The 25,641-nt window shown below is 41.3% G+C and overlaps 3 protein-coding genes across 3 annotated transcripts in view; 2 read left to right on the forward strand and 1 right to left on the reverse strand.

Moving 5' to 3' along the window:
• The window catches only part of col1a1b (collagen, type I, alpha 1b), an 18,763-nt gene extending 3,417 nt beyond the window's left edge, over positions 1-15,346 (forward strand). Inside the window, exons 5-51 of the mRNA XM_035671059.1 lie at positions 167-259; positions 812-880; positions 994-1,038; positions 1,212-1,265; positions 1,656-1,709; positions 2,015-2,068; positions 2,227-2,280; positions 2,385-2,438; positions 2,584-2,628; positions 2,770-2,823; positions 3,241-3,285; positions 3,405-3,458; positions 4,414-4,512; positions 4,631-4,675; positions 4,761-4,859; positions 4,982-5,035; positions 5,137-5,244; positions 5,436-5,489; positions 5,622-5,720; positions 5,834-5,887; positions 5,999-6,097; positions 6,274-6,327; positions 6,502-6,555; positions 6,726-6,779; positions 6,889-6,942; positions 7,134-7,178; positions 7,292-7,390; positions 8,412-8,519; positions 8,848-8,955; positions 9,395-9,448; positions 9,598-9,651; positions 9,787-9,894; positions 10,396-10,449; positions 10,572-10,625; positions 10,753-10,914; positions 11,038-11,145; positions 11,396-11,503; positions 11,604-11,657; positions 11,834-11,941; positions 12,043-12,096; positions 12,203-12,310; positions 12,463-12,516; positions 12,754-12,861; positions 12,959-13,241; positions 13,332-13,522; positions 13,638-13,880; positions 14,049-15,346. Of these exons, the coding sequence (XP_035526952.1) occupies positions 167-259; positions 812-880; positions 994-1,038; positions 1,212-1,265; positions 1,656-1,709; positions 2,015-2,068; positions 2,227-2,280; positions 2,385-2,438; positions 2,584-2,628; positions 2,770-2,823; positions 3,241-3,285; positions 3,405-3,458; positions 4,414-4,512; positions 4,631-4,675; positions 4,761-4,859; positions 4,982-5,035; positions 5,137-5,244; positions 5,436-5,489; positions 5,622-5,720; positions 5,834-5,887; positions 5,999-6,097; positions 6,274-6,327; positions 6,502-6,555; positions 6,726-6,779; positions 6,889-6,942; positions 7,134-7,178; positions 7,292-7,390; positions 8,412-8,519; positions 8,848-8,955; positions 9,395-9,448; positions 9,598-9,651; positions 9,787-9,894; positions 10,396-10,449; positions 10,572-10,625; positions 10,753-10,914; positions 11,038-11,145; positions 11,396-11,503; positions 11,604-11,657; positions 11,834-11,941; positions 12,043-12,096; positions 12,203-12,310; positions 12,463-12,516; positions 12,754-12,861; positions 12,959-13,241; positions 13,332-13,522; positions 13,638-13,880; positions 14,049-14,195 (4,014 nt within the window). The 3' untranslated portion in view covers positions 14,196-15,346. The remainder of the gene's footprint in view (positions 1-166; positions 260-811; positions 881-993; positions 1,039-1,211; positions 1,266-1,655; positions 1,710-2,014; positions 2,069-2,226; positions 2,281-2,384; positions 2,439-2,583; positions 2,629-2,769; positions 2,824-3,240; positions 3,286-3,404; positions 3,459-4,413; positions 4,513-4,630; positions 4,676-4,760; positions 4,860-4,981; positions 5,036-5,136; positions 5,245-5,435; positions 5,490-5,621; positions 5,721-5,833; positions 5,888-5,998; positions 6,098-6,273; positions 6,328-6,501; positions 6,556-6,725; positions 6,780-6,888; positions 6,943-7,133; positions 7,179-7,291; positions 7,391-8,411; positions 8,520-8,847; positions 8,956-9,394; positions 9,449-9,597; positions 9,652-9,786; positions 9,895-10,395; positions 10,450-10,571; positions 10,626-10,752; positions 10,915-11,037; positions 11,146-11,395; positions 11,504-11,603; positions 11,658-11,833; positions 11,942-12,042; positions 12,097-12,202; positions 12,311-12,462; positions 12,517-12,753; positions 12,862-12,958; positions 13,242-13,331; positions 13,523-13,637; positions 13,881-14,048) is intronic.
• Positions 15,347-16,388: 1,042 nt separating this feature from the next.
• On the reverse strand, positions 16,389-20,474 carry sgca (sarcoglycan, alpha). Its single transcript, XM_035671071.1, has 11 exons — positions 20,333-20,474; positions 19,944-20,072; positions 19,674-19,825; positions 18,654-18,720; positions 18,354-18,552; positions 18,101-18,269; positions 17,701-17,909; positions 17,417-17,443; positions 16,944-17,114; positions 16,742-16,768; positions 16,389-16,627 (listed from the first exon to the last, which is right to left on the reverse strand). Exons 1-11 carry the CDS (start codon positions 20,427-20,429, stop codon positions 16,621-16,623), a joined length of 1,254 nt encoding a protein of 417 aa, XP_035526964.1. The 5' UTR covers positions 20,430-20,474; the 3' UTR covers positions 16,389-16,620.
• Positions 20,475-24,709: 4,235 nt separating this feature from the next.
• Positions 24,710-25,641, forward strand: part of LOC118328957 (neurabin-2-like) — a gene marked incomplete in the record, with an annotated part of 18,800 nt that continues 17,868 nt past the window's right edge. The window contains 2 exon segments of the mRNA XM_035662897.1: positions 24,710-24,772; positions 25,038-25,631. Coding sequence (XP_035518790.1) covers positions 25,151-25,631 — 481 coding nt within the window.

Here is a 25,641-nt window from a genome sequence, read left to right on the forward strand (position 1 = left end):
TCAGAATCTGCAGTTTCGTGTTTGCTATTCAAATTTATCAGTATAGATGATAACTATGTAATAGAAATTAGAATAATTAAAAAAAGTTAAAAAGGAATGACATAAATGAAAACCTGAAATGAATTATTAACGAATATTACTAACAGACTGCCTGACTTTTCTACAGGGTCTTCCTGGTCCTCCAGGCAATGATGGACTTGACGGACAGCCTGGCCTTCCCGGCCCACCAGGACCCCCTGGCCCCCCTGGCCTTGGCGGAGTAAGTATCTCCTAAGTATCTAGTAAGTCACAACGTGTGGGAAGTCTGGGATTACTTCTTGTAGATCGATTCTGTTTGAAATAAGAAACAGCTTAAAAACCCATCGTAGTCCAGGTTAAAACATCTGTTTCCCTCCAAGAAACAGCAGGCAACGCTTTGTGCTAGAGAGACCCAACTAGGAAATCTCCTCCATATTATTTCAGCACTGGGAGTGCAGACAGCTCCCTGGCCCTCAGGTTTAGGTCTGAGGAAAATGCTGAATAACTAGTTGATCTGACCAGTTTATTCTGTTATTTATACCATTTTAACATGAGATCTGTGCTACAGTGAAAAAGTTTTTGCTGTCAAAAACTCTTCCTCCTCCATCACTGTAGCATGTGATTGAGAGTGAATATGAATTTACATTATTGTCTCACTGCAATAGTAGAAAGCAACAAAGCACTTTCAGGTGTCCCACGTGATATTTTGTGCTACATTAACTCAAGAACAATACTCACAATAAGTGTTGTTTCTCCAAAGCTCAGTGACTAATTCTTTATCTTCCCCTTACAGAACTTCTCTCCTCAAATGAGCTATGTTGACCACTCCAAATCCAGCGGCCCACCTCAGCCTGGCCCAATGGTATGAAGGCCTCTGTCTTTCCCAATGTATCCTAATGGCTTGCAGTGTGATGTTGTTCATCTCTCAGACAAATAAAGAGAATCTAATGGCCTTTTTCTTATCTTGATCAACAGGGTCCTATGGGTCCTCGTGGTGCTCCTGGACCCCCTGGCTCCAGTGTAAGTAGTTCCTTATCAATTGCATGCCAGTTCAGATTCTCATTTTGACAATACACTAGCTAGCTAATTATCACCACCCAGTCACTTTTTCATGCATCAGACAGATGACACAGTGTCACACATAAACGTTAAAGAAGATATTGTGTTAATCTGTTGTTGTTGTTGTCCATCAGGGTCCCCAGGGTTTCACTGGCCCCCCTGGAGAGCCCGGTGAGCCCGGAGCTTCTGTGAGTATACAAAATGATCTACTAAATAAATAATTTATTTTGGTTTACCTGTGATGAAGAAAATGTTAGCTTTAGTGAAGCAGAACACTGTTGACGCTATGAATATGGAAACCCAGAAATCTGCATGAATCCACTTCATCAATAAGATGCTACTTACTTGTATTATAGTTATTGATAGCTCATTTTAAAATGGTACTTCCTGTACTCTGTGGTCCACTTCCTGTTATAGTCACTGACCCACTGACACACATCTGTACACACAATGTTTTATCGGTGATAAATACCCCTCTTCCTTTCCCTTCACGACATTGTGAATATTCACAGACATGTCCTACAAATAGTCAACAATGATTTAGTGCTAATCCTGTTATTTATTGTGGGTTTTTTTAGGGTGCCATGGGTCCTCGTGGTCCTGCTGGCCCCCCTGGAAAGAACGGAGATGATGTAAGTGATTTACTGATTATTGCCCCTCCCTCTTTAGGAGGCACTCCTGTGTTCATGTATAACTAAGGAAAGACACAGATTTATTTGCTACTTACACTTAACAGATATGACCTAGTGATTATAATTCTTCTTGTGTCCCTGTTGTTGTTATTATCCTTCTGATCTATATCATAAATCTCATAAATCATACTGTGTTACAGATTGTAATTCATGAATTGTCTGAAGGATGCATACTGTAGTTGTTTGGGGATACTTTGACACACTGATCAGCACATACTGACATCTCCTCTGTGTGTCTTCAACAGGGTGAGCCTGGCAAATCTGGTCGCCCCGGTGAGCGTGGACCTGCTGGCCCTCAGGTGAGTGATGCCCATTGAGGTCAGGCGATGGTTATACTTGCTCTGTAGTTGCAGAAAAACCATCATATTTTATTACAGGTTAGCTTTCATTTATGATTCATCTGGATGTGGTCTTTGAACTTTTTGTCATTGACATATCTCTTGTTCTCCTCCTGCAGGGAGCTCGTGGATTCCCCGGAACCCCTGGACTCCCCGGAATCAAGGGACACAGAGTGAGTTTGGAGGAGCATTAAGTACCAAAATCACCCTTTTCAACTGCTGTGATGTTTTAATGAGTGGTGACTGACCTGAGAATCCTGATTGATCTTGTGCACAGGGTTTCAGCGGTCTGGATGGAGCTAAGGGAGATGCTGGACCTGCTGGACCCAAGGTAGGATAGCAGGATTTACTGCTGCTCACCAAAGTACCAAATCTCATCATGAATTGAAGTAAAACTTTTGTTTGAATGACCAGGCTGCAACCATTCCAATACAAATGTCTTTATAGCTCATTCCTGCATCTGCATTTGTCCACAGGGAGAGCCTGGTGCCAATGGTGAGAACGGTGTCCCCGGTGCTATGGTACGTTTTTGTCAATTTGTTAGGGTTAGGGTTCAGTTTTTGTGCTAGTAGTATTAGCTCTGATCACAAGCTACCATTTGACTCATGCCCACAAAAAGCTGGGTATGTAAAATGTTCTAACATTTTTTTTTTCTTTTGTAGGGTGCTCGTGGTCTTCCTGGTGAGAGAGGCCGCCCTGGACCTCCTGGCCCTTCTGTAAGCACTGCTATTCGTATCTAAAATCTGACCTATTTAATCCATAGGCTTCTTAAAGCTTTGACTGCTAGTAAAAAATAGATGCTAAATTTGACCATGGCACTATCTATCCAGACACGTGTTAATGTTTACAGCTGCTATTAATGCTCAGTCCTTACTTATGCAGTGTAAGTAAGGAGGCACTGTTGCTTTTAGTTACAAGCATTATACATTTTTATCTTTTGTAATGTGTAATTTGTACATGTTTTATGATTATTTCATTTATTAATGTCTAACAGTGTAGGACCTTACTGTTTTGTTGGATTCATATTGTATTTTAGTTAATTGCAGCTTTGTGTAGCATTAGAGTCCAAACCTAATCTTCATGTTAGATTTCCTCCAAATATCACTTTGATATAATCTCCTCCTCCTCTGCAGGGTGCTCGTGGTAATGATGGCAACACCGGCCCTGCTGGACCCCCTGTAAGTAGTATTTTTGTCTTAATATAACACCCATGTAAAATTGTATTGTCCTCACCAAATGTTATATTAAGGGTTTGATGCTCTGTGTGGATGCCTGCTAACATCATGTCCTTTTTCAGGGCTCTACTGGACCTGCTGGTCCCCCCGGATTCCCCGGTGGTGCCGGCGCTAAGGTAAGTCTCCCAATACATTTTTCATATCCAATAAATTTGATCATAGCAATAGGCTGTCTATTAGGCTTTGCTATGCTTCCCACCTTTAGATTATGTGCAGCAGTACCACTCTGATGTATTATCCCACTTCTAAGGAAAATGACAACAGTATTGTATTACGTTATGGTGTGTAAGGGTTGCACTTACAGCCAGGGAAAACTGGAAGGAACATGAGAATATTTTAACTCATGACCTCCTGTGTTAACCACCTGACTAGCTGTCTCAATATCTCCTCGGTCTTGCGCATTAGTAGGAAAACTTTGTACATTAACAGTGTGTAAGGATTAATCCCTTTCACCCTACTTGGACTGTAACAGATGTTAGTGTTTGCAGGAAACTTGTAACAGATCAATTGCACTCTCCACTCCACAACATCAACCACTGGCCAGTGTGGTGTAAAACTAAATATGTGGCCTAATAGAGTATACGACAGGTGAACACTGTAGCCACCAGATGGCATCAGTAGACCTGTAATCGCAGCTTACCTCTGTTGGCCTTCCCTTTTTGCCATCAGTGAAGGAGCTATTTTAATATCCTGTAACTCTCACCTATTATGAAGTCAGACACACACAAATATTTGAGGAACCAAGTGGAAGAGAGTAGAAAAAACAGAAGCTGGGCTATGACAACTGCACAGTCAAACTGTTTGAAATTACTCTCTGGATATAAAATTTAAGATTAGTGTAGTAATTATTTTGACTCTATTTACACTCTTTATTTAAGATTAAACTTGGACAAAAACAACACACAACATACTACACTTGTATAGGCCATTAACTCTTCTGCACAATGTAATTTACATACAATACAAAAAGATGGCCTTTTGGTTTAGGATTTATAATTTAATTTTGATTCATTAAGACGCTTACAATATGCAAGTTGCAGATTTCTGAGACATAGCTGTTTCCCTTCACAGGGAGAGACTGGTGCTCAGGGAGGACGTGGAAGTGAGGGACCCCAGGGAGCCCGTGGTGAGCCTGGTAACCCAGGACCTGCTGGACCCGCTGGACCTGCTGTGAGTAGATACTGGACTTGTCTGTGGGCATTCTTTTATACATTGATAAAAAAAAATCACATGGCAAGGAGCAATTTCATAATTTTATCAACATTTTATTTCTTTCCTCTTTCAACAGGGTTCCCCTGGATCTGATGGTTCCCCTGGTGCTAAGGGTTCTCCTGTAAGTCTCATAGTCATTGATCACATTTATTGCACTTGAATCCTGAACGTGAAGTGTTCTGACACCCCAACTCTCCATTCCATAGGGTGCTGCTGGTATTGCTGGTGCTCCCGGTTTCCCCGGCGCTCGTGGTCCTGCTGGAGCTCAGGGAGCTGTTGGTGCTCCTGGTCCCAAGGGTAACAATGTGAGTAAACAATTGATTGTGTGCAGTTTGAGTCTTGGTATCAGCACTTATTGTTCTTTAGGGTTATAGAGACCCAGGATCACCTGACAGCCTAAATAAAATGTGTGTGTTTCTGTCAACAGGGTGACCATGGTGCCCCTGGTCCTAAGGGAGAGCCTGGTTCCAAGGGAGAGCCTGTAAGTTTCAAAATACACAATACATACATCTTGCCTTTAATTTACAATTCTGTATGATTTCAACAAATAAGTGTTTCTAACTACCTTGCTTTCTTTTCCAGGGCCCAGCTGGAGTTCAGGGACTTGCTGGCCCTTCTGGTGAGGAGGGAAAGAGAGGAGGTCGCGGAGAGCCCGGTGGTGCTGGACCCCGTGGACCCCCTGGAGAGCGTGTATGTTACTTCCTCCGTCACATCAATTTAAGCAGGAGGATAAAATTATTCCTATAATCACAATCAAAAAAAAGTTCCTACAACCTTTAAAGCATTTAAAGTATGTTAAATTCCCAGGGGGATTTACCCCTCCAGTTTGAGCATTGACGCCACAGTTACTGACATGGTTGGTGTGTCTGTTTTTCTATTAGGGTGCCCCTGGTGCTCGTGGTTTCCCTGGTGCTGATGGAGCTGCTGGTGGCAAGGTGAGTTAGTAAATCTACCTCTATTCTCACATTGAGGGAGTCAAACCTTCCAATTAACTAACATATCACAAACCTCACCCACTATCACGACTTGTGGAGATTTCTCCTGACTCTTCCTTACTTGTATGACAGGGAGCCCCCGGTGAGCGTGGTGCCCCTGGCGCAGTTGGACCTCAGGGAGCCACCGGTGAGTCTGGAAACTCCGGTGCTCCTGGTGCACCTGGATCCAAGGTGAGTTCTGCTACATATCTTATCTCATATCTAAACATACATATAGCACTCACTATATGATCTGTTGCTTGTCTTCATACTCACTGAATCTTTGTCATACGTTCCCTCCATAGGGTGTGACTGGTAGCCCTGGAAGCCCTGGCCCTGATGGCAAAGCTGGACCTTCTGTAAGTTCTGACTCATGAATGGTTTCTGATAGGAATGACTTAGTTGAACATGTTCAAGAATCATGATAGGACAGTCTTCTCAGTATTCCACTTTTCTCTGATGATCTTTAGGGTGCCCAAGGACAAGATGGACGCCCCGGACCTCCTGGCCCCGCTGGATCCAGAGGACAGCCTGGAGTTATGGGATTCCCCGGACCCAAGGGAGCCGGTGTAAGTTAACTGCCCCACTTATTTTGTTTTGAAATGCAAAAATGTATCTTTTTCAGAAGGTGCATTTATAGGATTATTAATCTAAAAGATACTATGTAGTTGCAAAAAAAAAAATCATTAAAAATCACTCAAATATGAGTGTGTGGTATAAATGTGGACTTTGTTCATTTTAACAGGGTGAGTCTGGTAAGCCTGGTGAGAGAGGTCCCGCTGGTGCTAGTGGCTCCGTTGTAAGTACTTTAATTTATTTAATAAATAAACATTTTAAAACTATACAGATCAAACTCTATTCTATATAAAATATAAAATATAAAAAAATAAAAAGTTTTTTTATCAAAACCCAAAATTCAAAAAGAGCTTAAAAAACAGTTGATAATTGGTTTGCATCATTTTTTTGTTCACAGGGTGCTCCTGGTAAAGATGGTGATGTTGGTGCTCCTGGACCTTCTGGCCCCGCTGTATGTATCTCCTCTGCCTGATATACAGTTACCATTATAATATGACTGCTATTGCAATCAGTATTTAGTTGCATAAATGTATACTTAATAGGGTTGCCTAAATATAAAATAAAAGTCCACATTATCCATTGCAAGATTTCTCACCATTTAGTTTGCTTCTTTCTGTTCAGGGACCTGCTGGAGAGAAGGGAGAGCAGGGACCTGCTGGTCCTCCTGGATTCCAGGTAGGTTTTGAGAGTCTTAACAGCCTGAGGGCTGACTTTTGTTTTTGTTGATATATTTCTGAGCTGTTCCACTCGTTAACCCGAAAAACCAACCTTCTTCCTTGTATAGGGTCTTCCTGGACCCCAAGGTTCTACTGGTGAGACTGGCAAGCCTGGTGAGCAGGTAAGAATCCCAGGGAATTGTGAAGGTCCAAATCTTTGTTTCGTATCTCTTTGTTTCTGCTTGTGAGGGTGTTCAGACCCACTTGATCTTACAGCACACACATATTAAGCACATTAAGTCATGTACTTTTGAAAGTTCAAGATTTCAATGGTCTTCATGACAACCTTCTCCCCACTCCTTCTTTTGTTCAGGGTGCTCCTGGTGAGGCTGGACCCTCTGGCCCATCTGGACCAAGAGTGAGTATCTCCTGCATTTCAGAAACAAGGCATTTTCCTCATCCATGGTAAACACTGTTCACTGGTCTTAAGCTATAATTGGTTGTGACCGATGTGTCCCTGTTCTCCTTTAGGGTGACAGAGGTTTCCCTGGTGAGCGCGGTTCTCCCGGCGTTGCTGGCCCAACTGGACCCCGTGGTGCTCCTGGCCCCGCTGGTAACGATGGACCTAAGGTAGGTTAAGAAAACTCCGAAAGGTGGACAAATTCTCAAGCATCGATCTTGCTCTTAACTTAGCTATTTGTTATATACATGAATATTAAACCTCATTCTTCTCCAGTTTTTGACAGACCTGACATATAGCATATATCTTACAACACCTCATAAAACATGCAAACATTTTATGAGGTGTTATAAGATATATAACGTTAATGATCAAGTGCTGTGGTGTGAGTACTGATATATGATAGGCACATAAATATTCATCCACAAAGAATAGTCCTTTCATACAAAAAAGTTTTCTTGAAAAACACCAAATATCTCTGCACAGTAACCATACACAACAAATGGATTAATCACTGTTTAAGACAGTTATCCAGCATGATAACACTATAAAACCTTCCGCCCTTACATCGTAGCCATGCCATGTGATCGCCTCCTCCATACTCCATGTGGGCTGGTGTATTTAACACACATCCTTATCCATACACATCTATAGCTCAAAACATATAAATTCACTGTCTAGCATAGACAAATGTATCAACAGATATGAGAATAGATGATAAATCATCTGTTGTAGCCTTTTTTTTTTTGCCTTGATATACACACATCTGCACTCTCCTCACTCCCAGGATGCTCATCCCTTTATATTTAAAGGAGAGGTTTACTGTTTTTTTCAACCCAGACTTTGTTAAAAATGTTGTAAAATCTTTCCAGTCATGAATCTCACAGATGTTGGCTGTACTTTTAGTAACCAACCAATCTGCTGCTGTTTCTCACAGTGCCTAAAGACAGTCTAGTGGTGAGGCCTTTAAAAACCATCAAAAATAATGCTGCCCATTCTTTATTTTACTTTCCACCATGCATGTAGTTCAGTATAGCGACCAAAAGCATGGCTTAGGTTTAAAACATTTCTAAAAAATCCTTTTTCGTTCCTTTAATTTTGTCCACTGTACATTGCAGTGGATATCACAGCTGATTTAAAATCAGCAATGTATATTAATGCTTACATTTCTGTTTGTGTGTGTTTGTGCAGGGAGAGCCTGGTGCAGGTGGTGCCCCCGGTGGTCAGGGAGCCCCTGGTATGCAGGGAATGCCCGGTGAGCGTGGAGCTGCTGGTCTCCCTGGTGTCAAGGGAGAGAGAGTAAGTATCACACCAGGGGCTATCAATGAATGAATAAAACATATCCTAAATGTCAAAAGTCGAAAGGAACGGAGACCACAGTCATGAGGCAATTATGATTATTGAGAATAAAACAGAACTGTATCTAAAAATACTTTAAATTAATACTATTAAATCACAACAGCCTGGATTATTACCAGGATCAGGGTGTTAACTTTCTCCCAACAAGTAGCCAGAATGTACGCAAGTAAAGAAAGTAACTTTCCTAACAGCCAAATATAAAGTATTTGGGTTCTTGTAACTCTTGAAACTTTTCTAATATTTGTCTTAATAAACTTTCTCTATTTAGGGAGACGCTGGATCCAAGGGAGGTGAGGGTGCCCCTGGCAAAGATGGCGTTCGTGGTATGACTGGTGCTATTGGTGTCCCTGGACCTCATGGTGCTCAGGGTGAAAAGGTAAGACCAGACTAAACTTTGGTTTTAACCTGCAAATATCAGCAATCCAAGTTCATGATCTTTGCTGGATTGTTATTATTATATTATCACCTCCTTACAGTATCTTTATTCATATATACAAATTGTGTAAAAACTTACTTGGCAATAATAACTGATTCTGATTCTATATGTTTATTTACTGTACATAAAATGGGGTCTCATTTTTTAGAAATCATCCTCCTACTTATTGATTCAAGCAATCACATTACCATGTGAAATAGTACAATAGTAGGAAATAAGCAAATCAACCATATGTCTGTGAACTTTATTGTCTAGATTTTGCCTTAAACATGTCACAGAATGTCTCTGGTATGACTCTTTAGTCATGAAATAAGTGGTCAGGTCTACCAAGCAACTTCTCCGCTAACCTCCTGTCCTAATCCTTCACCTCTGGTTTTAGGGTGAGGCTGGCGCCGTTGGAACTTCTGGACCTTCTGGTCCCCGTGGTGCCCCTGTAAGTTCTTCTCCAAACAAGACTAGAAAACAAAACACAAGATACACCTTTTTACTGAATTTTTATCTTCAGTACAAATGCCAAAATATCATCCCATTATGTTGCAAATTTACTGTATGATTGAATGACCCTAAACCTTCTCTTAACAGGGTGAGCGTGGAGAGACCGGACCTGCTGGACCTGCTGGATTCGCTGGACCTCCTGTAAGAATCTCACACATTATATCTGATAGCAAAACTTATATTTTATTATTATATATTTTATACAGATTTAGATGAGTAAAGCAGGCATAAGGAAGTGTGTCTTGAACTGTTCCTTATCTTGCCTTCCAACCTAAGGGTGCTGATGGTCAGCCTGGTGCTAAGGGAGAGAGTGGTGACACTGGACCCAAGGGAGATGCTGGTGCTCCTGGACCATCTGGACCCGTTGGAGCTGCTGGTCCTCAGGTATGCCCACATTAAATACTTTTACTACAATAAAAGTGCTGAGTTTGGTATTTTTATAGAAGACGTTCAGATTTTTTTCTACCTTAACTTTGTTTTTTTTACCTGTATGATTGGGCTCAGGTTAATGAAAAAAGTCAATTACCGCACAAACTCATCACCTCTGCATTGATTTATGAAAAAAATATTTTTCATAAATCAGAGCAGAGGGATTTTGGGGGGATTTGATTCCCTGCAAGTGTGCATATTGCTTTCTACTCATCATGGCTCAGTTTAAACCCTTTGTCAGAATAGGGTGGGTCGTGACTTTGCTATCCTGGGGGGAAAACTGGCTACATACCAGCAGTGTCCTGTTTCAGGGCTAATAAGTTACGTAGTATCGGATCACATTTTAGGCAGTATTGGAGGAATTTCTGATATGGTATTGAAACACCTCTATTTTTTTTTATAATTATTACTGTATTTTCCTTCCTCATTCACTTAAAAATATTTTTTTGTCAACAGGGATCCGCTGGTCCTCCTGGACCCAAAGGTGCTCGTGGTGGTGCTGGACCTCCTGTAAGTATGCATTATCATTTGAGATTTTGCAGAATTGTATGACAAGGATGGTGAAATCAGGGATGCTGTTTGAAGTTGCATGAAATGTCATCTCTTTTATCTCTTTGTGTGTGTGTGTTTAGGGTGCTACTGGTTTCCCTGGACCTGCTGGCAGAGTTGGACCCCCTGGCCCTGCTGTAAGTTTCACCTGGTCCACATAACCAGCAGTAATAACCAACACAATCTTGTATTTAGTCTGTTTGTTTCCATCATGACCATCAGCAAAGTTGAATTGAATGACTTGAATCCTCTGCATGTGTCCAGGGAGCTGGCGGACCCCCTGGACCTGCTGGACCCGTTGGCAAAGATGGAGCAAGAGGAGGACGTGGTGAGACCGGACCTGCTGGTCGCCCCGGTGAGGCTGGTGCTTCTGGACCCCCTGGACTCTCTGGAGAGAAGGGATCTCCTGGCTCTGATGGTGCCCCTGTGAGTTCCCGCTATAATTCTGCATTAGATGTTCTGTCAAGGTTTTTGACGGCCTAAAATGTATTACATGGATCTATTTTAAATGATGTGCTTGCTAACTGGCTGCTGTGTCGTTCTGTGCAGGGTACCGCTGGTATTCCTGGACCCTCAGGTATTGCTGGACAGCGTGGTAATGTAGGTCTCCCTGGACAGCGTGGAGAGCGTGGTTTCCCTGGTCTGCCCGGACAGTCTGTGAGTATTTATCATGACCAGAGTGCATACTGCTAAATTAGCTAAATAGGCTAAATTCCTAGTACACATAGAATATTAGTTGGATTTATAAAAACCTTTTTTGTTTTCTATTCGTTAGGACAGGACAGTATTTTATGAATGTACACATGAAATTAATAAGTAACTTTATGCCACACTTGAGCACAGGATTACTGTATATTATTTACGTTCATCAGCATGACGAGAACTGACCTCTCTTGTTTTTCTTCAGGGTGAGCCTGGAAAGCAGGGACCCTCTGGAATGGTTGGTGAGCGTGGACCTCCCGGACCTGCTGGACCCCCTGGACTGTCTGGTGCCACTGGAGAGGCTGGTCGTGAGGTATGAGTCATTCATTGGTTAATGGTGCACTTTTTTAGCTTCCCTAGCCTGTAGTTAACCACTGAACATTATGATGACCATCCTTGCTGCTCTTCCACAGGGATCTCCTGGTCACGATGGTGCCCCTGGTCGTGATGGATCTCCTGGCCCCAAGGTAACCCTCTTTCTTCTTATCATTCTTAAGCATCAAATAATATGTAAATACCAAGCTCTCTGCTATGTTTTCCTGGGGCCATTTAATCTTAAGTCCAGTATAATTTTCCAATAGAAACACAAAATTAGCCTCTAGCTGCCTAGCATTGTCTCACTGGAGTTTTGTTTTTCCTATAGGGAGACCGTGGTGAGTCTGGTATGGCTGGACCCCCAGGACCCCCTGGTGCTCCTGGAGCCCCCGGAGCTGTCGGCCCCTCTGGCAAATCTGGTGACCGTGGAGAGACTGTAAGCCCCCCTCCTGCTTATCTTGAGCCTGTTTTAATTAAACCTGGTAACTCACTGTACAGATAAATCTTGATTTTATTGTGATCTGACTTTTCCTTTAGGGTGCTGCTGGTGCTGCTGGTCCTGCCGGCCCTGCTGGTGTCCGTGGCCCTGCTGTACGTTCATCATAACATAATATACATCAATAACATATACAAACAGATATATAGCTCTAGTCTTGTGTTGACTGATGATTATATGTTGACCTCCTGTTTCATTCAGGGCCCTGCTGGTGCAAAGGGAGATAGAGGAGAGGCTGGTGAGGCTGGAGAGAGAGGCCACAAGGGACACAGAGGATTCTCTGGCATGCAGGGTCTGCCCGGACCTGCTGTAAGTAACTGTTTAAAGTGGTATTGAAGCACGTCTTTGTAGATAACCTCATCAAACAATTTCAACTTTTCTCACTTTATGAGATATTTAAATACTCTATTTTAAATGCATAATGCATAATATTTGATATTCATGTGTTCTTCTTCATCAAGGGACCTTCTGGAGAGAGAGGACCTGCTGGCGCCTCTGGACCTGCTGGACCTAGAGTAAGTACATCTGTTTTAGTTACACAAAAAAATAATTCTAGTCTTCCGCAACATTTTGTCATTAACCCAGAAAAAAATGGAAAGAAGAAAGTGACAAAAATAGCAGGACTACACGTTACAATTATTGACACATTTACCAGTTTTACACTTGCAGATAATGTCAGTAAAATGGTAAGCTGAACTGTTACGAATTGATGTTTTCTTTCATTAAGTGATTATGTGGCTTTTGCTTCATAGGGACCTTCTGGATCTAATGGCGCCCCTGGTAAGGATGGCATGAACGGTCTGCCTGGACCCATTGGACCCCCTGGACCTCGCGGTCGCAATGGAGAGATGGGACCTTCTGTAAGTTGCACTACAATCTTTGTTTTAACCAAATACTTATAAATTCAGACACTTTGAATGTATATGCAGTTTGTAAATGCCTGGTGTCTCCAAACAGGGTCCTCCCGGACCTCCTGGACCTGCCGGACCCCCTGGACCTCCCGGCAGTGGATTCGACTTTGTCAGCCAGCCTCTTCAGGAGAAGGCTCCCGATCCCTTCCGTGGTGGCCACTACCGTGCTGATGACCCCAACATAATGCGCGATCGCGACCAGGAGGTTGACACCACCCTCAAGACTCTGACCCAGAAGGTCGAGAAGATCCGTAGCCCCGACGGTACCCAGAAGAGCCCTGCACGCATGTGCCGTGACCTGAGGATGTGCCACCCCGAGTGGAAGAGCGGTGAGTGCAGATGAGAGCAGTTTAACATATCCCAAGTACAACTTAATGATGAGCTTTGATTCAAACGTTTTTTATGCTCCTCTGTTACAGGCATGTACTGGGTTGATCCCAACCAGGGATCTTCTCTGGATGCCATCAAGGTCCACTGCAACATGGAGACTGGCGAGACTTGCATCTACCCCAGCGATTCCAGCATCCCCATGAAGAACTGGTACCTCAGCAAGAACATCAGAGAGAAGAAGCACGTCTGGTTCAGCGAGTCCATGACCGGTGGATTCCAGGTAAGAATTTTAAAAAAAAGCACTAACTAAAATCATCAAGAACCAACATACTATAGAATATGTACTTCTAAGTCAGTGACAGTTCATGAACTCTTCTCCTCCCTCCACCACGCAGTTCCAGTATGGCACCGATGGAGCTGATTCCGAGGATGTCAGCATCCAGATGACCTTTATGCGCCTGATGTCCAACCAGGCCTCTCAGAACATCACATACCACTGCAAGAACAGCATTGCCTACATGGACTCCGCCACCGGCAACCTTAAGAAGGCCCTGCTTCTCCAGGGCTCCAACGACGTTGAGATCAGAGCCGAGGGCAACAGCCGCTTCACATACAGCGTCAGCGAGGATGGCTGCACGGTGAGTTCTCCTTCTGTTTGTCCTGGAGTTTGCATTTACATACCTTTCTAATGGCAAATATGTAAAATCATCATTAAGAGAATAAAGATTTTGATGCTTGCGAACAGGTGAACAATTCAATTTCTTGAGCACTATCTGACCTTTTCTCCTTTTTGCTCCTTTCCACAGTCACACACTGGCACATGGGGCAAGACAGTCATCGACTACAAGACATCAAAAACATCCCGCCTGCCCATCATTGACATTGCTCCTATGGATGTTGGTGCACCTGATCAGGAGTTTGGCGTCGAAGTTGGCCCCGTTTGCTTCTTGTAAAAATGAAAGAAATATGGACATGACATTGTTGTTTTTTTTTCTAGCAGTCATCTCTAAATCCTTTTTTCTATGCATTCAAAACTCATTCGGCTGCCATTGGTCCACATGCTTAAAACCACTCTACTGAAGACGTTTATGTTTTTCAAATCATGAGAAGTTTTTGGGACTGCTACTTCAACCAAAACCGACAACAAGGACACTTTAAAAAGAATCGTTTGTTTCCACTGGCAACAAGAAAATAATATATACTTGTGTAAAATTTCCCCCTGGAGATTGAGAAAAAAAAAGATCCACACACGCAATGAAACACAGGTGACGTTTGCCATTTTCTACCACTGCGGAAGGACATTGAAAACAACAAATGATATGTACCATTTTCCTGGTGTTAAATAAATTGTAAAAAGTGTGAAGTGTCTTGTTCTAAATTCATGAGAAAAACAACACCTGAATGTTGCTCAGACAAAGAAAAAAGACCAGCAAAAGAGCAAGACAAAAACGCTCACCTTCATTGCAATATGTAGATGGCTACCTCATAACAAGAAGTCACCCCCAGTTTTTTCTTAAATGAAAAGGGTATATTTTACACGAGTCTATTGTGGAGAAATCAAAAACATTCAAAGGTGCTATTACCATTTCGATGAGGTCCAGCTATTGGTGTTTGATGGTGAAACTCTCACTGTCATACTGTAATTATTGCCACTAATGCCTGCAGAACCTTTGGTGCTACTAAATTGACTCTGTCTTGTTGTCTATGCAGTGCAATGTTTTCTTCTTAAGTGTTGGTTTGATAAGAGGTCCTCAGAAAAGGTGATCACTGCAGATGTAATGCATGCAATCATGTCTTTGTAGATAAAAGCAAGTGACTCTGGTTCATTTCCCTGCCCATGTGTTCAGTGTTCATCCTTCTGTCTGTTTGCCCCTGTGGAAAACTCCTCTTCACTAAAAAAAAAAAACAGCACACATCTCCCACCCTGTTGTTTATGTTGTTTGTTGATGTCTTTCGCGAAGGGTTTCTTAAAAAAGAATTTGAAGCAGACCCACTTTCATGATTTAAAAGAGAGATTCTGTACTTATTTTGTACATGTATAATAAATTGAGATGTTTTTAATTATTTTGGGTGCTGAAATAAAGCATGTGAAGTGGTCTACTCAGTGGCGGAGTTTTCACTGTCCTGTTTTGCAACTGTTGTGAAACTGAAATCAGGTGTTAGGATTTGGAGAATAATCCATTTACTGAAGCTGCATTTCTCATTGTCAGAGACCCCGGGAGATCCTGCATGTTCTGATACTGAAACAGAGTTAAAATAGGTTTAAGAATCAACTGTTCCACAACAGTTTCACTAAATAAATTTCAACTAAGCAGCAGTGAAAACAAGGCCAATATTAAATTCTCCAATCTGGCTTTTCTTCTGCACTTGACTTGCTACTTTGAATTGCTTCTGCCTCTAAATTCCTTCATAAATAGGAGCTAAAACAGTGTAAAATGCAGCCAACAGCACAAATCAAATGTTAATCAGACATGCAGCTATTGCAGTTTTCATGTTACTTTTATCTCTACGGCCACTCAAAAATAGGTAAATTTGCATGAAAATAAAGTTTGTCCTTAGACTAAACCGTTCACAGGGTAGGAGATGTGTGTCTGACCTAAAAACTTCAAATGAAGGTACACTAGCGCCCCCTTCTGGACATATAGTGCAACAACAGCTGCTTTAAAGGAAAGCTGAATCAAAAGGATCAGGAAACTACCACTGAAACGTTCAGGTTTCAGGTTTTCAGGTTTCACATTGTTCTTCTGACCTCCATCCAACAGCAAAAGTCACGTGTATGTCTATAAGTTGCAAGCAGCTCAAATTCTCTTTACAGACTGTTTCATTTTTCATAGTTTTAACGGGTCAGAAGAGGTGAAATTACCCAGTTCCAGCATTTTACAATAAATCAACAAATATTAGGGAAACGTCAGAACATACATAATTTATGTAACTTAAAGAGGACTCTGGATTTCGTCTCCCATCACTTACATTGTAAGCACAATAGGAAGCTGATCTTTTCTTTTCACATCCAGTATGAACAGGAGGAATGATTACAGCAAGCAAAACATGTTTCGTTTTTCATAAGGGCACCTGACTGTCGGAACTATAAGACAGACTTGAAAAATTGTGAAACTGTCCTTTACACCAAGAGATGGAATGAAGAATGTCGCTTCTGATTTTTTTTTATTAGTAGTGAAAGATGGTGGAATACAGAAAATCATAAACAGCAAATAATAATTGGACAAACTTCACACTATTAATTAGTTGTAATGGCACCTAGAAGAAGAAAAACAACAACAACATTTCCCACTGCAAATATAGAACCATAGATTGTGGCAACAAATGACTGCATGAATGACAGGCAGTGTACTGAAGACACTTTATCCATTGTTCTTCTCACTTCCTGCAAAGACAAACAACATGATGAGTTTGTGATCTTGGAATCATCAATAATAAAATAAGAAGCCTAAATATAGACCAGAATGAAATCAGAGTTGAGTCCCATGAGTGAGTTTACCTGGGTAGTGTGTCACTGTAAGGATCACTATGAAGACAGGAGAGTAAAAAATTAATTTGAGTTCTCAGGACTCCCAGGGAAAAAGAGTCATCAATTTAAGATATAACGGTAATGATAATAGAAGCAGAATGATTAATGGTGGTGGAATAGTAGTAGATCTGTGAATAAATGTTTAAAAAAAATCAGTGGGTGAGGTTCTTACTGCTGCGCCATGATAAGGGGGATGTTGGGGCTGTCAGACTGCAGCTGTGGTTCGGTTCGGCTGTTGAACATGGGCAGTGTGGACAGAGGCGGAGGGACGCTGCGGGTTCCAGCCATGTTCCTCAGCTCGTCGGCGTTCCCGTGGATGGTGTGGTGGTGGTACAGCTGAATTCTAAACAGAACATCACATTCAGTGACTCAAACAGATTCAGATTTTATTATTAATATGCAGAGGTGGAAAATACTAAAATTAAATACAGTTTTTGAGATAGGTTACTTAGACATTTCTGCTACTTTATACTTCTAATACACTACACTTTAGAGGGAAATATTGTTTTTTTAACTTTACTACATTTATTGGACAGCTATAGTTAAGGAAAATAAACTATGTGATATGATATGCTTATAAAATACAGTGCATTAATACTACACTACTTAAGTGAGTCTGGTAATAGCATCAATCAGTTTACTTACTGGTTTGTTCTTGCATTCCTCTTCTCACTATAAAAAAGGAAGAAAATGTGTCACATTTGTGTCACAGTTTATCAGAATCAATCATTTGCTTAAAGTGTAAGTTCACCCACATAACAGAAATCTGTATATTCCTCCTCACCCACAGTGGAATCCATTGCATTGGCTACATAAAATCCCACAAGGGTAAGTGGGGAAAAATGTTTTGTAATGTGGTGAACTGACCCTTTATCACAATGACTTTGTAGATCATTTCTTTATTTGCTAGAATCAAAACAGATGCATACACTCCCTCTCGTCTGCCAAACATGACGTAGGCCAGCAGGATACACAGGATGATGGCAAGGATCAGGGGCACGATCACTGTCACAATGTAGTCAGGGAAAAAGTCTCTGCTTGGAGGAGACTCGGGAGGGTCGAAGTCCCCTCCGGCCTCCACAATCCCCGAACCCATCGTGGGAGCAGGTGGAGCCGGCTTCTGCTTTGTCAGATCAAACTACGGGGAAAAAGAAGGGAAGGAGATTCTTGTGTTATTCTTCTGTTTACAGTGACTGTGAGACACAGCAAGTAACAGGATTGTTATTGTGCTTTCAATGGAAATACAATTTAAAAAATATGTATCCTACTGTATATTGTCATTCATAAAGAATTCATATATGACCATCCATGTGTGTTTTCAGGCCTCACCAGCTCTGTCTTGCACCAGGTGATGCAGTTGCTGGGAATGCTGCAGTAGTTACAGCCTCCAGGGACCTTTACCCTGGCCCCTGATGTGCACTGCTTTTGATGCTCTGAAGTCAGCACCTTCAGGAGACAATTTGAGAAGTACTTCTCCGACCCCACCTTCACATACACACTGACACAAATCAGATTTTCATAAACATACGGATATTCCAAAGCTTAAACATTACAGTGGCGTTGCATAAATCTCTCTGTTTACCCTTCAAAGTGTCCTGCAAGAGGGAGGGGAACTCTGCCGCCACGGTCGAGGGCATTGGATATATTGACAATCTCCAAGGCCTCTGTGTTCCACAGATTCTGTAAATCCTGCTGTATCTCATCCTGAACAGAGGAGGGCAGCACCTTCTCAATCTCCCTCAGCTTGATGAAGAACTCTGCTTGATAGGGCAGCATCTTCTCTGTGAGTGACAGCAGTGATGTATGACATGTGAGCCATTTCCTCTGTTGTTGTTGCACTTTTAACTATACAATGCATTTGTGATATTTAAATCACTCATACCTGCAATGACTTTGATTACGAGAATTTGTCTGGTTGTTTCATAGCTCCGTTTGTTGAAGGCATAGATCTGTCAGAGAACAATTACAGCTTGTCACCATCATAGTTCAACATAGTTATCAGTGTTCATATATTTAAACATCCCAAATTATTTCAGTATCGGTTTGTGATGCTTCTGCTGAAGTGTACTTTTACTTTCCATCAATCTGCATTGTCTAGACTTTAAATGGAAAAGGCACATGTTGAGTTGGAAAAAAATGCACTTTACACGTAGATATACTGTATTCTAGTTTTTTTTTTGTTTTTTTTTTACAATTTTCTGCTGTACTTGTGTGTATAAATATTGAAACAACTTTTTGTACAACCTATAACTTCTATAATAACATGTTATGTGATTATGACTAAAGATTTGTACATTTTTATAAGTGTCAGTCTCATTTTCATGGATTTTTGGTTTGCTTTTACCTGGGTTGAATCCGCCCACTCCACCAAGTTAAAAATTCTGTCTGATATCAAGCTTGGCTTTATACTTAATTGACAAAATGAGAAGTCAGACTTGTAGCTGAGTTTGTGCTGAATAAAAAGATACCATGCATGTGGGGTAAGGACAGTGTTTTGAATCCGAGGTACAGCTGTTTCCTGTAGTTACATTTAAAATGTAACATGTTTTCCAGCTAGAACACATTCTGTTTGATTGAGGCTACTGTGGCACAAAGACATGTTTCCTCCTGAATTTTTAATGTTGGTTTAAAATAGCAACTATAGAGAGAAACCCAAAGCTTTTGTCTCTGAGGGTCTGAAAACAAAACCTGACATTTACCACCGATGTGTCAGATAGCTGCATATTTTTCAGATTGGTCTCCACTGTAGCTGCACTGGAACTTTATCTACATTGACCAAAGTTATGTACAGAACAGAAACATAAAAATATATACAACTAAAACAGCAAAATAAAGACCAGAAAATGCTTAAAAATGGTTTTCAGGCCTTGTATCACTGTTGGTGTAAATGATGACATCATACCTCAATCACACTTTTTCCTGGAGATGTTGGCGTGCCATACAGGAAGCCATTATCATAAGGGTGCCTTTGGGTGAAGCGTAGCCACTCTGGAAGGTCTGGGAAATTCTGCAGGTTGCACTTAAAAATCACGGGGTCATTATACCAGCGTTCAGCTTCATAACACACAAAAAGAAGAGTAGAGAGGTAGACACATACAATAAGAGTATCTATTATCTTGTAATTTTGTTGAATAGTGACCAAAGAGTGCGTTAATATGATTCAAGCTCTTACCGTAGAGTTTTGACAAAGGTTCAAAGTCATTCAGGAAAGTCTCTCTCATCAGCTCATATGTAAATAACTTCCCCACAGGAATGGTAAATTTGATCTCTGCATTGGCCCCAAGCAAACTGACAGCACAAACTGTGGAAGTGTAAAAAATAACAGCAACAGTTATCTGATTAGTCACAAAGGGCAAACAACCCCTAAACTTGTCATTAGAATATAGACAGACCACACACTACACACAACCCCAGACATATAGTTTGTCAGACAATAGTCCAATTAACAATTTACAATGCTTGACAGCTGAAATCAAATGTTTACTTCACAGACCTGATACTAAAACAAGCTTTCCAGTTTGTCATAAACCTGAGTTTCAATCATTTCAGGAATAAACTTGCCTGTTAAAAAGAAGACCCAGCTCCCGCAGCCTGCCATCTTGTTTTGACCTGTGATTGACAGAGCCAAGCGGAGAGGGGCTTGGTCACAGCAAGACATGTCAGAGCTATTTTTACCTCACTCACCTAAAAACATCCGGGAGGCTGTCTGGGAGCGTGGAGTAATACAGGAGCTGTTTTATTTCCTTCTGGCAATATAAAATCACATACTTAAGTTAGTTGAAGCATGAATTGTCCATGCTTAAAGCAACTCAGTACATTTAAGTATATTTCTGAGGTACTTTACTTGACTGTTTCCCTTTTCTACTACTATACTTCTACAGCACAACATTTCAGCTGGAAATATTGTACTTTTTGACTAAACTAACTACATTCAAATGAACTAATTAAACTTAAAATTATCTGTAGCATCCAGTTGATAAAATGATAAACCATGGCTGATGGTCTAAAAACCTTTATTTTTCTTCTTGCAGTTCATAGACCAACATAAGAGCTAAAATGAAATTAAACAGACAGAAGACAAAATAATACATTATTACCATTACTGTTAGTATCAGATAGTTAGCACATACACAAAACATACTCCAAACTTGGCATTGGATATAATGACAATCTCCAAGGTCTCTGTGTTCCACAGCTTGTGTAAATCCTGCTGTATCTCATCCTGAACAGGAGAGGGCAGCACCTTCTCAATCTCCCTCAGCTTGATGAAGAACTTGATAGGGCAGCATCTTCTCTGAGTGACAGCAGTGATGTGTGACATGTCAACCATTTCCTCTGTTGTTGTTGCACTTCCTTTTTTAACTATACAATGCATGTGTGATATTTAAATCACTCACACCTGCAGTGACTTTGATTATCAGTGTTTGTCTGGTTTTTTGATAGCTTGTTAAAGGCATAGATCTGTCAGAGAAACAATGACAGTGTGTCACGATTATAACTATCAGTGTTCATATATTTAAACATCCCACCCTCAGACATTGTGAGATATTGTTTCAGTATTGGTTTGTGATGATTCTGCTGATGTGTTCTTTTACTTTGCATCAATCTGCCTTGTCTACTTCTGCATTCATTCTCAATGTCCTACATTTCCTGTAATACCTCAACCCTCTGGAGTCTGTCTATTTATCTGCAAATGCACTGTGCATGTTTTATTTACAGTAATGCAACTTTATTTCTATATTATGTTGAGACAAGCTGAGAAAAGCAGTTAAAAGCGCTGATGTGCAGCCTTCACACAATGATTTATGTCTGCAGACCATAAAACACTTTTTGAAAGGAACTTTTAAAACGTTTTAATAGTTTAATTGATTTACAGGCAAATGTAGACCTTCAGTGAAAAAAGCACATGGTGAGTTGGAATAAAATAACTTACATGTAAAGTTATTTTATTTCTTAAAGTTTCTGCCGTCATTGTGTGTATAAATATTGAAACTCTTTTTTTTTTACAACCTATAACTTATATAATAACATTGAGAATGATTATGACTGATGATTTGTACATTTTTATATGTGTTGGTGTCATGTTTTTTTTTGGTTTGCTTTTATCTGAGTCCAGGCCTTCAAATCAGGCAAGGCTCACTAAAAAAAATGAGAAGTCAGGCTTGTAGCTGAGTTTGTGCTGAATAAGAGATACCATGCATGTGAGGTAAGGACAGTTTAAAAGGTGCTAAACAAGGACAGAAATGAATGCACGGAAAGCAAAAATGAACCAAAATAAACCTGGACTCCAGGGGGTAAATCATAGAAAATGGCTGCAGTTTGTTACTTAAGTGTTTTGAATCTGAGGTACAGCTGTTTTCTGTGGTTACATCCAAAATGTAACATGTTTTCAACACAACACATTCTGTTTGATTGAGACTGCTGTGCCCCTTCAGAAATGTGTATCTCATCTTCTTCAAAGACATGTTTCCTCCTGAATTTTTAATATTGGTTCAAAATAGCAGCTATAGAGAGAAACCCAAAGCCTTTGTCTCTGAGGGTCTGACAACAAAACCTGACATTTACCACCGATGTGTCAGATAGCTGCATATTTTTCAGATTGGTCTCCACTGTAGCTGCACTGGAACCTTATCTACGTTTGACCAAGTTATGTACAGGAACAGAAACATAAAAATATATACAACTAAACAGCAAAATAAGACCAGAAATGCTTAAAAATGTTTCAGCCTTGTATCACTGTTGGTGTAAATGATACATCATACATACATCATACCTCAATCACACTTTTTCCTGGAGATGTTGGCGTGCCATACAGGAAGCCATTATCATAAGGGCGGCTTTGGGTGAAGCACAGCCACTCTGGAAGGTCTAATTCTGCAGGTTGCATTTAAAAATCATGGGGTTATCATACCAGCTTTCAGCTTTAAAAAACAGCAACAGATTTATCTGATTGGTCAAACAAAACCTTAAACTTGTCATTAAAATACACACACTATACACAACCCCAGAATTTACAGTTAGGCCTACAATCCTTGACAGCTGAAATCAAATATTTACTTTACAGACCTGATACTAAAACAAGCTCTACAGTTTGTCATAAACATGAAGTTTCAGGAAAAAAACTTGCCTGTTATAAAGAAGACCCAGCTCCCTCAGCCTGCCATCTTATTTTGGCCTTTGATTGACAGAGAGGAGAGGTCACAGCAAGACATGTCAGAGCTATTTTTGCGTGGAGTAAATCAGGAGCTCTATTATTTTTTTCTGGCAATATAAAATCACATACTTAAGTTAGTTGAAGCATGAATTGCCCAGCTTTTAAATCAATATCATTCAGTCATTGACTCAAGGACAGGGCACTGCCTTCCTATGTTACACACCAATAACACTTTTAAAGGAAAGCTAGCTAGATGACACTACTGCCTTACTGAAAGTGATGCACATCCTATTGAACAACACTTCAGTCATTTCAGGCAGTACTTCTCTAGTTGTGTGCTTTACACTAGACCCTCAGAGAGATAAAATAGCTGTCATGGTAAAAGCCAAAGGAGGGTGACAGAAGTCTCCTGTTGTGCTTTTTCCTGCATGATATGTTTTGGCCTTGTAGATAAATCAGCCCCCCCACCCCCCCAGAAAAACACTGAGAAACCGAGACGGCGTGGGCAGGTTGGAAACCAGCTCTCAACCAAAAAAGGGCAGATGCTTTGTCTATGTTCACTGATAATGTTTAATGTATCTATCAGCTACAGATGCAGAATGCAGGAAGCGACAATGTGGCCTGCAAATAACGGATGTGTTATTATTGGCCAGGAGGGTTTGACGTGACTGATGTTTCACTGGGTCCTAACGCCAGTCGAGTTCTCTGACAGCCAGAGACACCTACTGAAGGACAGGTAAGTGGTTCGATTTTATTGCGCTGACTTCTTATTGTTGGTGTTTGACATTAACTGTGTTATTTTGATCACATAAAAACTCATGACAGTGGTTCACAACCTTATTTTAATCATATAGACCCTTCAGCAGCTCCTCCAGTCGTGTTTCAGATATGTTCATTTAATGTTGAAACCAGGTTTTATTCAGCACTAATATTTTTTCGGACAGTGTAACTGTGATTGTTAAGGTCAGTTTGGTCATGTTTTTGTGTCAGAAGCTGCACATTTTACTATTTTTCATGTTATCTAGTTATCCATTAACCATTTATTCATTCATTTTTGGCCAAAGTATTTTCATTTTCAGCCATTGTTCCACTGCTTTGAACTTTTTCTTTTATCCAACACTTTAAGCTAACTATTTAAACAGTTTATTAATGTTTAAAAGCTGTCTCAACCATTTTCTTACCACTTAGCATATAACTAAAATGACCAACTGTTTATTACTGAATGCTGTTTTTAAATAGCTAACAGTATTAGCAATCCACTAGCTCTACCTTTTCCCATTATGTTCTTTTTTTAAACAATTTCAGCTATGTATTCATTACTTTTAGCTATTTAAGTTATTTATTTTACTTTTTATCTTCTTCACCACTTCATTTAACACTTTCAGCCAACAGTTAACTCCATTGCTTTTAGCTAAACGCTTAGCTTAACGTTAGCTGACTATTTTTCACATGCTGACAATGTAAATATAACTGCATCGGACTCAATATGTGATGGATATATTTTTAATCAAATCGTAATTCTGTTGTTGTTTTTTTTTCAAATGAATTGCGGAACTCCTCCACATTAACCCCCACAAGCACCCCTGTCTGGGAACTGATTTACTATATGATGAGAAGTGAAATAATACACATAATGGTGAATACACATTCTCCTAGGAACAATAAATGAGGATTATGCAGTACACAGCCCACAGCACAGGCTGCGGTTACAGGCCGCTCGGGCACTAGGACCCAGCAGCTCCCTCCTCCATGCAGCAGCACTGTGCCGCTGCGAGAGGAGGACCAGAAATCTGCAGCTCACAGAATGAAGAGATCAAAATGATGCTGCCTGTGAAAAGGGATTAAACGTAAGCAATCTGGCGTCAGCTGCGCTCAATCCGCGGCTCCCTCCTCTTCTACTTCTCCGTGCAAATGTTTTTTATTTATTTTTTTTCAATGACTAATGCATTTATCTGTGTGAGGGTTAGGTTTGCATTGTTGTAAGTGCAAGGCGAGCTAATGACAGATGCATCGTGCTCACTTTCTCCGTTGCATTGGACGAGAATTGCAGCGGATGCAAGCAGGCCTTTAATGCGATCTGTTGTTTTTGTTTCTCCCCATCTGCCGGTCTAGTCTGAGCGCCACCTCGCGAGGATCGGCGGCTGGTGGATAACACACATTTGCCACCGGGGGTTGAGCAAGGAGACATGCCGTCGCTGAGCATCCGTTGCGACGCTTGACTGACCATGATGAAGACCGAATCCACATCCAAGAGCACCGGCTCTGGCTCTACGCTCCGGAGCCCATCCCCGCACAGGAACGCATACGAGGCGGGGATGCAGGCCCTGAAGCCCGTCAAAGACAATGCTGCGAACGGGGACATGCAGGAGGGCCCCCGAGGGCGCAGGTACGGCTCCAATGTGCACCGTATCAAAAACATGTTCCAGCAGATGCAAACCACCTCCCCAGCCGACGCAGAGGGAGAGGACGTCGCCAGAAACGCCGACAAATCGGTGCGCCTCTCCCTCCCCAGAGCCGGGAGCCTGAACGAGAACGTGGACCACAGCGCGCTGCTAAAGCTCGGCTCCACCGTGTCCGAGCGCGTTAACAAGTTCGACATCAAACCGGAGAATGGGCACCAGCGGGCCTCGTCGCCCAGCTACTCCAAGCTGCAGGAGACCCGCCGCATCTTTGAGCAGCAGCAGCAGGAGAGGCAGCAGCAGGAGAGGCAGCAGCA

This window comes from Morone saxatilis, unplaced genomic scaffold (genome assembly GCF_004916995.1).
Source record: "Morone saxatilis isolate NCDOM2014 unplaced genomic scaffold, NCSU_SB_2.0 Contig1, whole genome shotgun sequence".
In the NCBI taxonomy this organism is placed as follows: Eukaryota; Metazoa; Chordata; class Actinopteri; family Moronidae; genus Morone; species Morone saxatilis.

What these genes read in the sequence shown, in the direction of transcription:
- sgca (XM_035671071.1), bottom strand. Translation starts at nt 20,429, where the DNA reads ATGTCTTGCTGTGACCAAGCCCCTCTCCGCTTGGCTCTGTCAATCACA. An exon ending in CTGGGTCTTCTTTTTAACAG is followed by an intron (nt 20,073 to 20,332) that starts GCAAGTTTATTC and finishes ACACTTCCACAG; the next exon opens with TTTGTGCTGTCAGTTTGCTT. An exon ending in AGGAATGCAAGAACAAACCA is followed by an intron (nt 17,115 to 17,416) that starts GTAAGTAAACTG and finishes TGTTCTGTTTAG; the next exon opens with AATTCAGCTGTACCACCACC.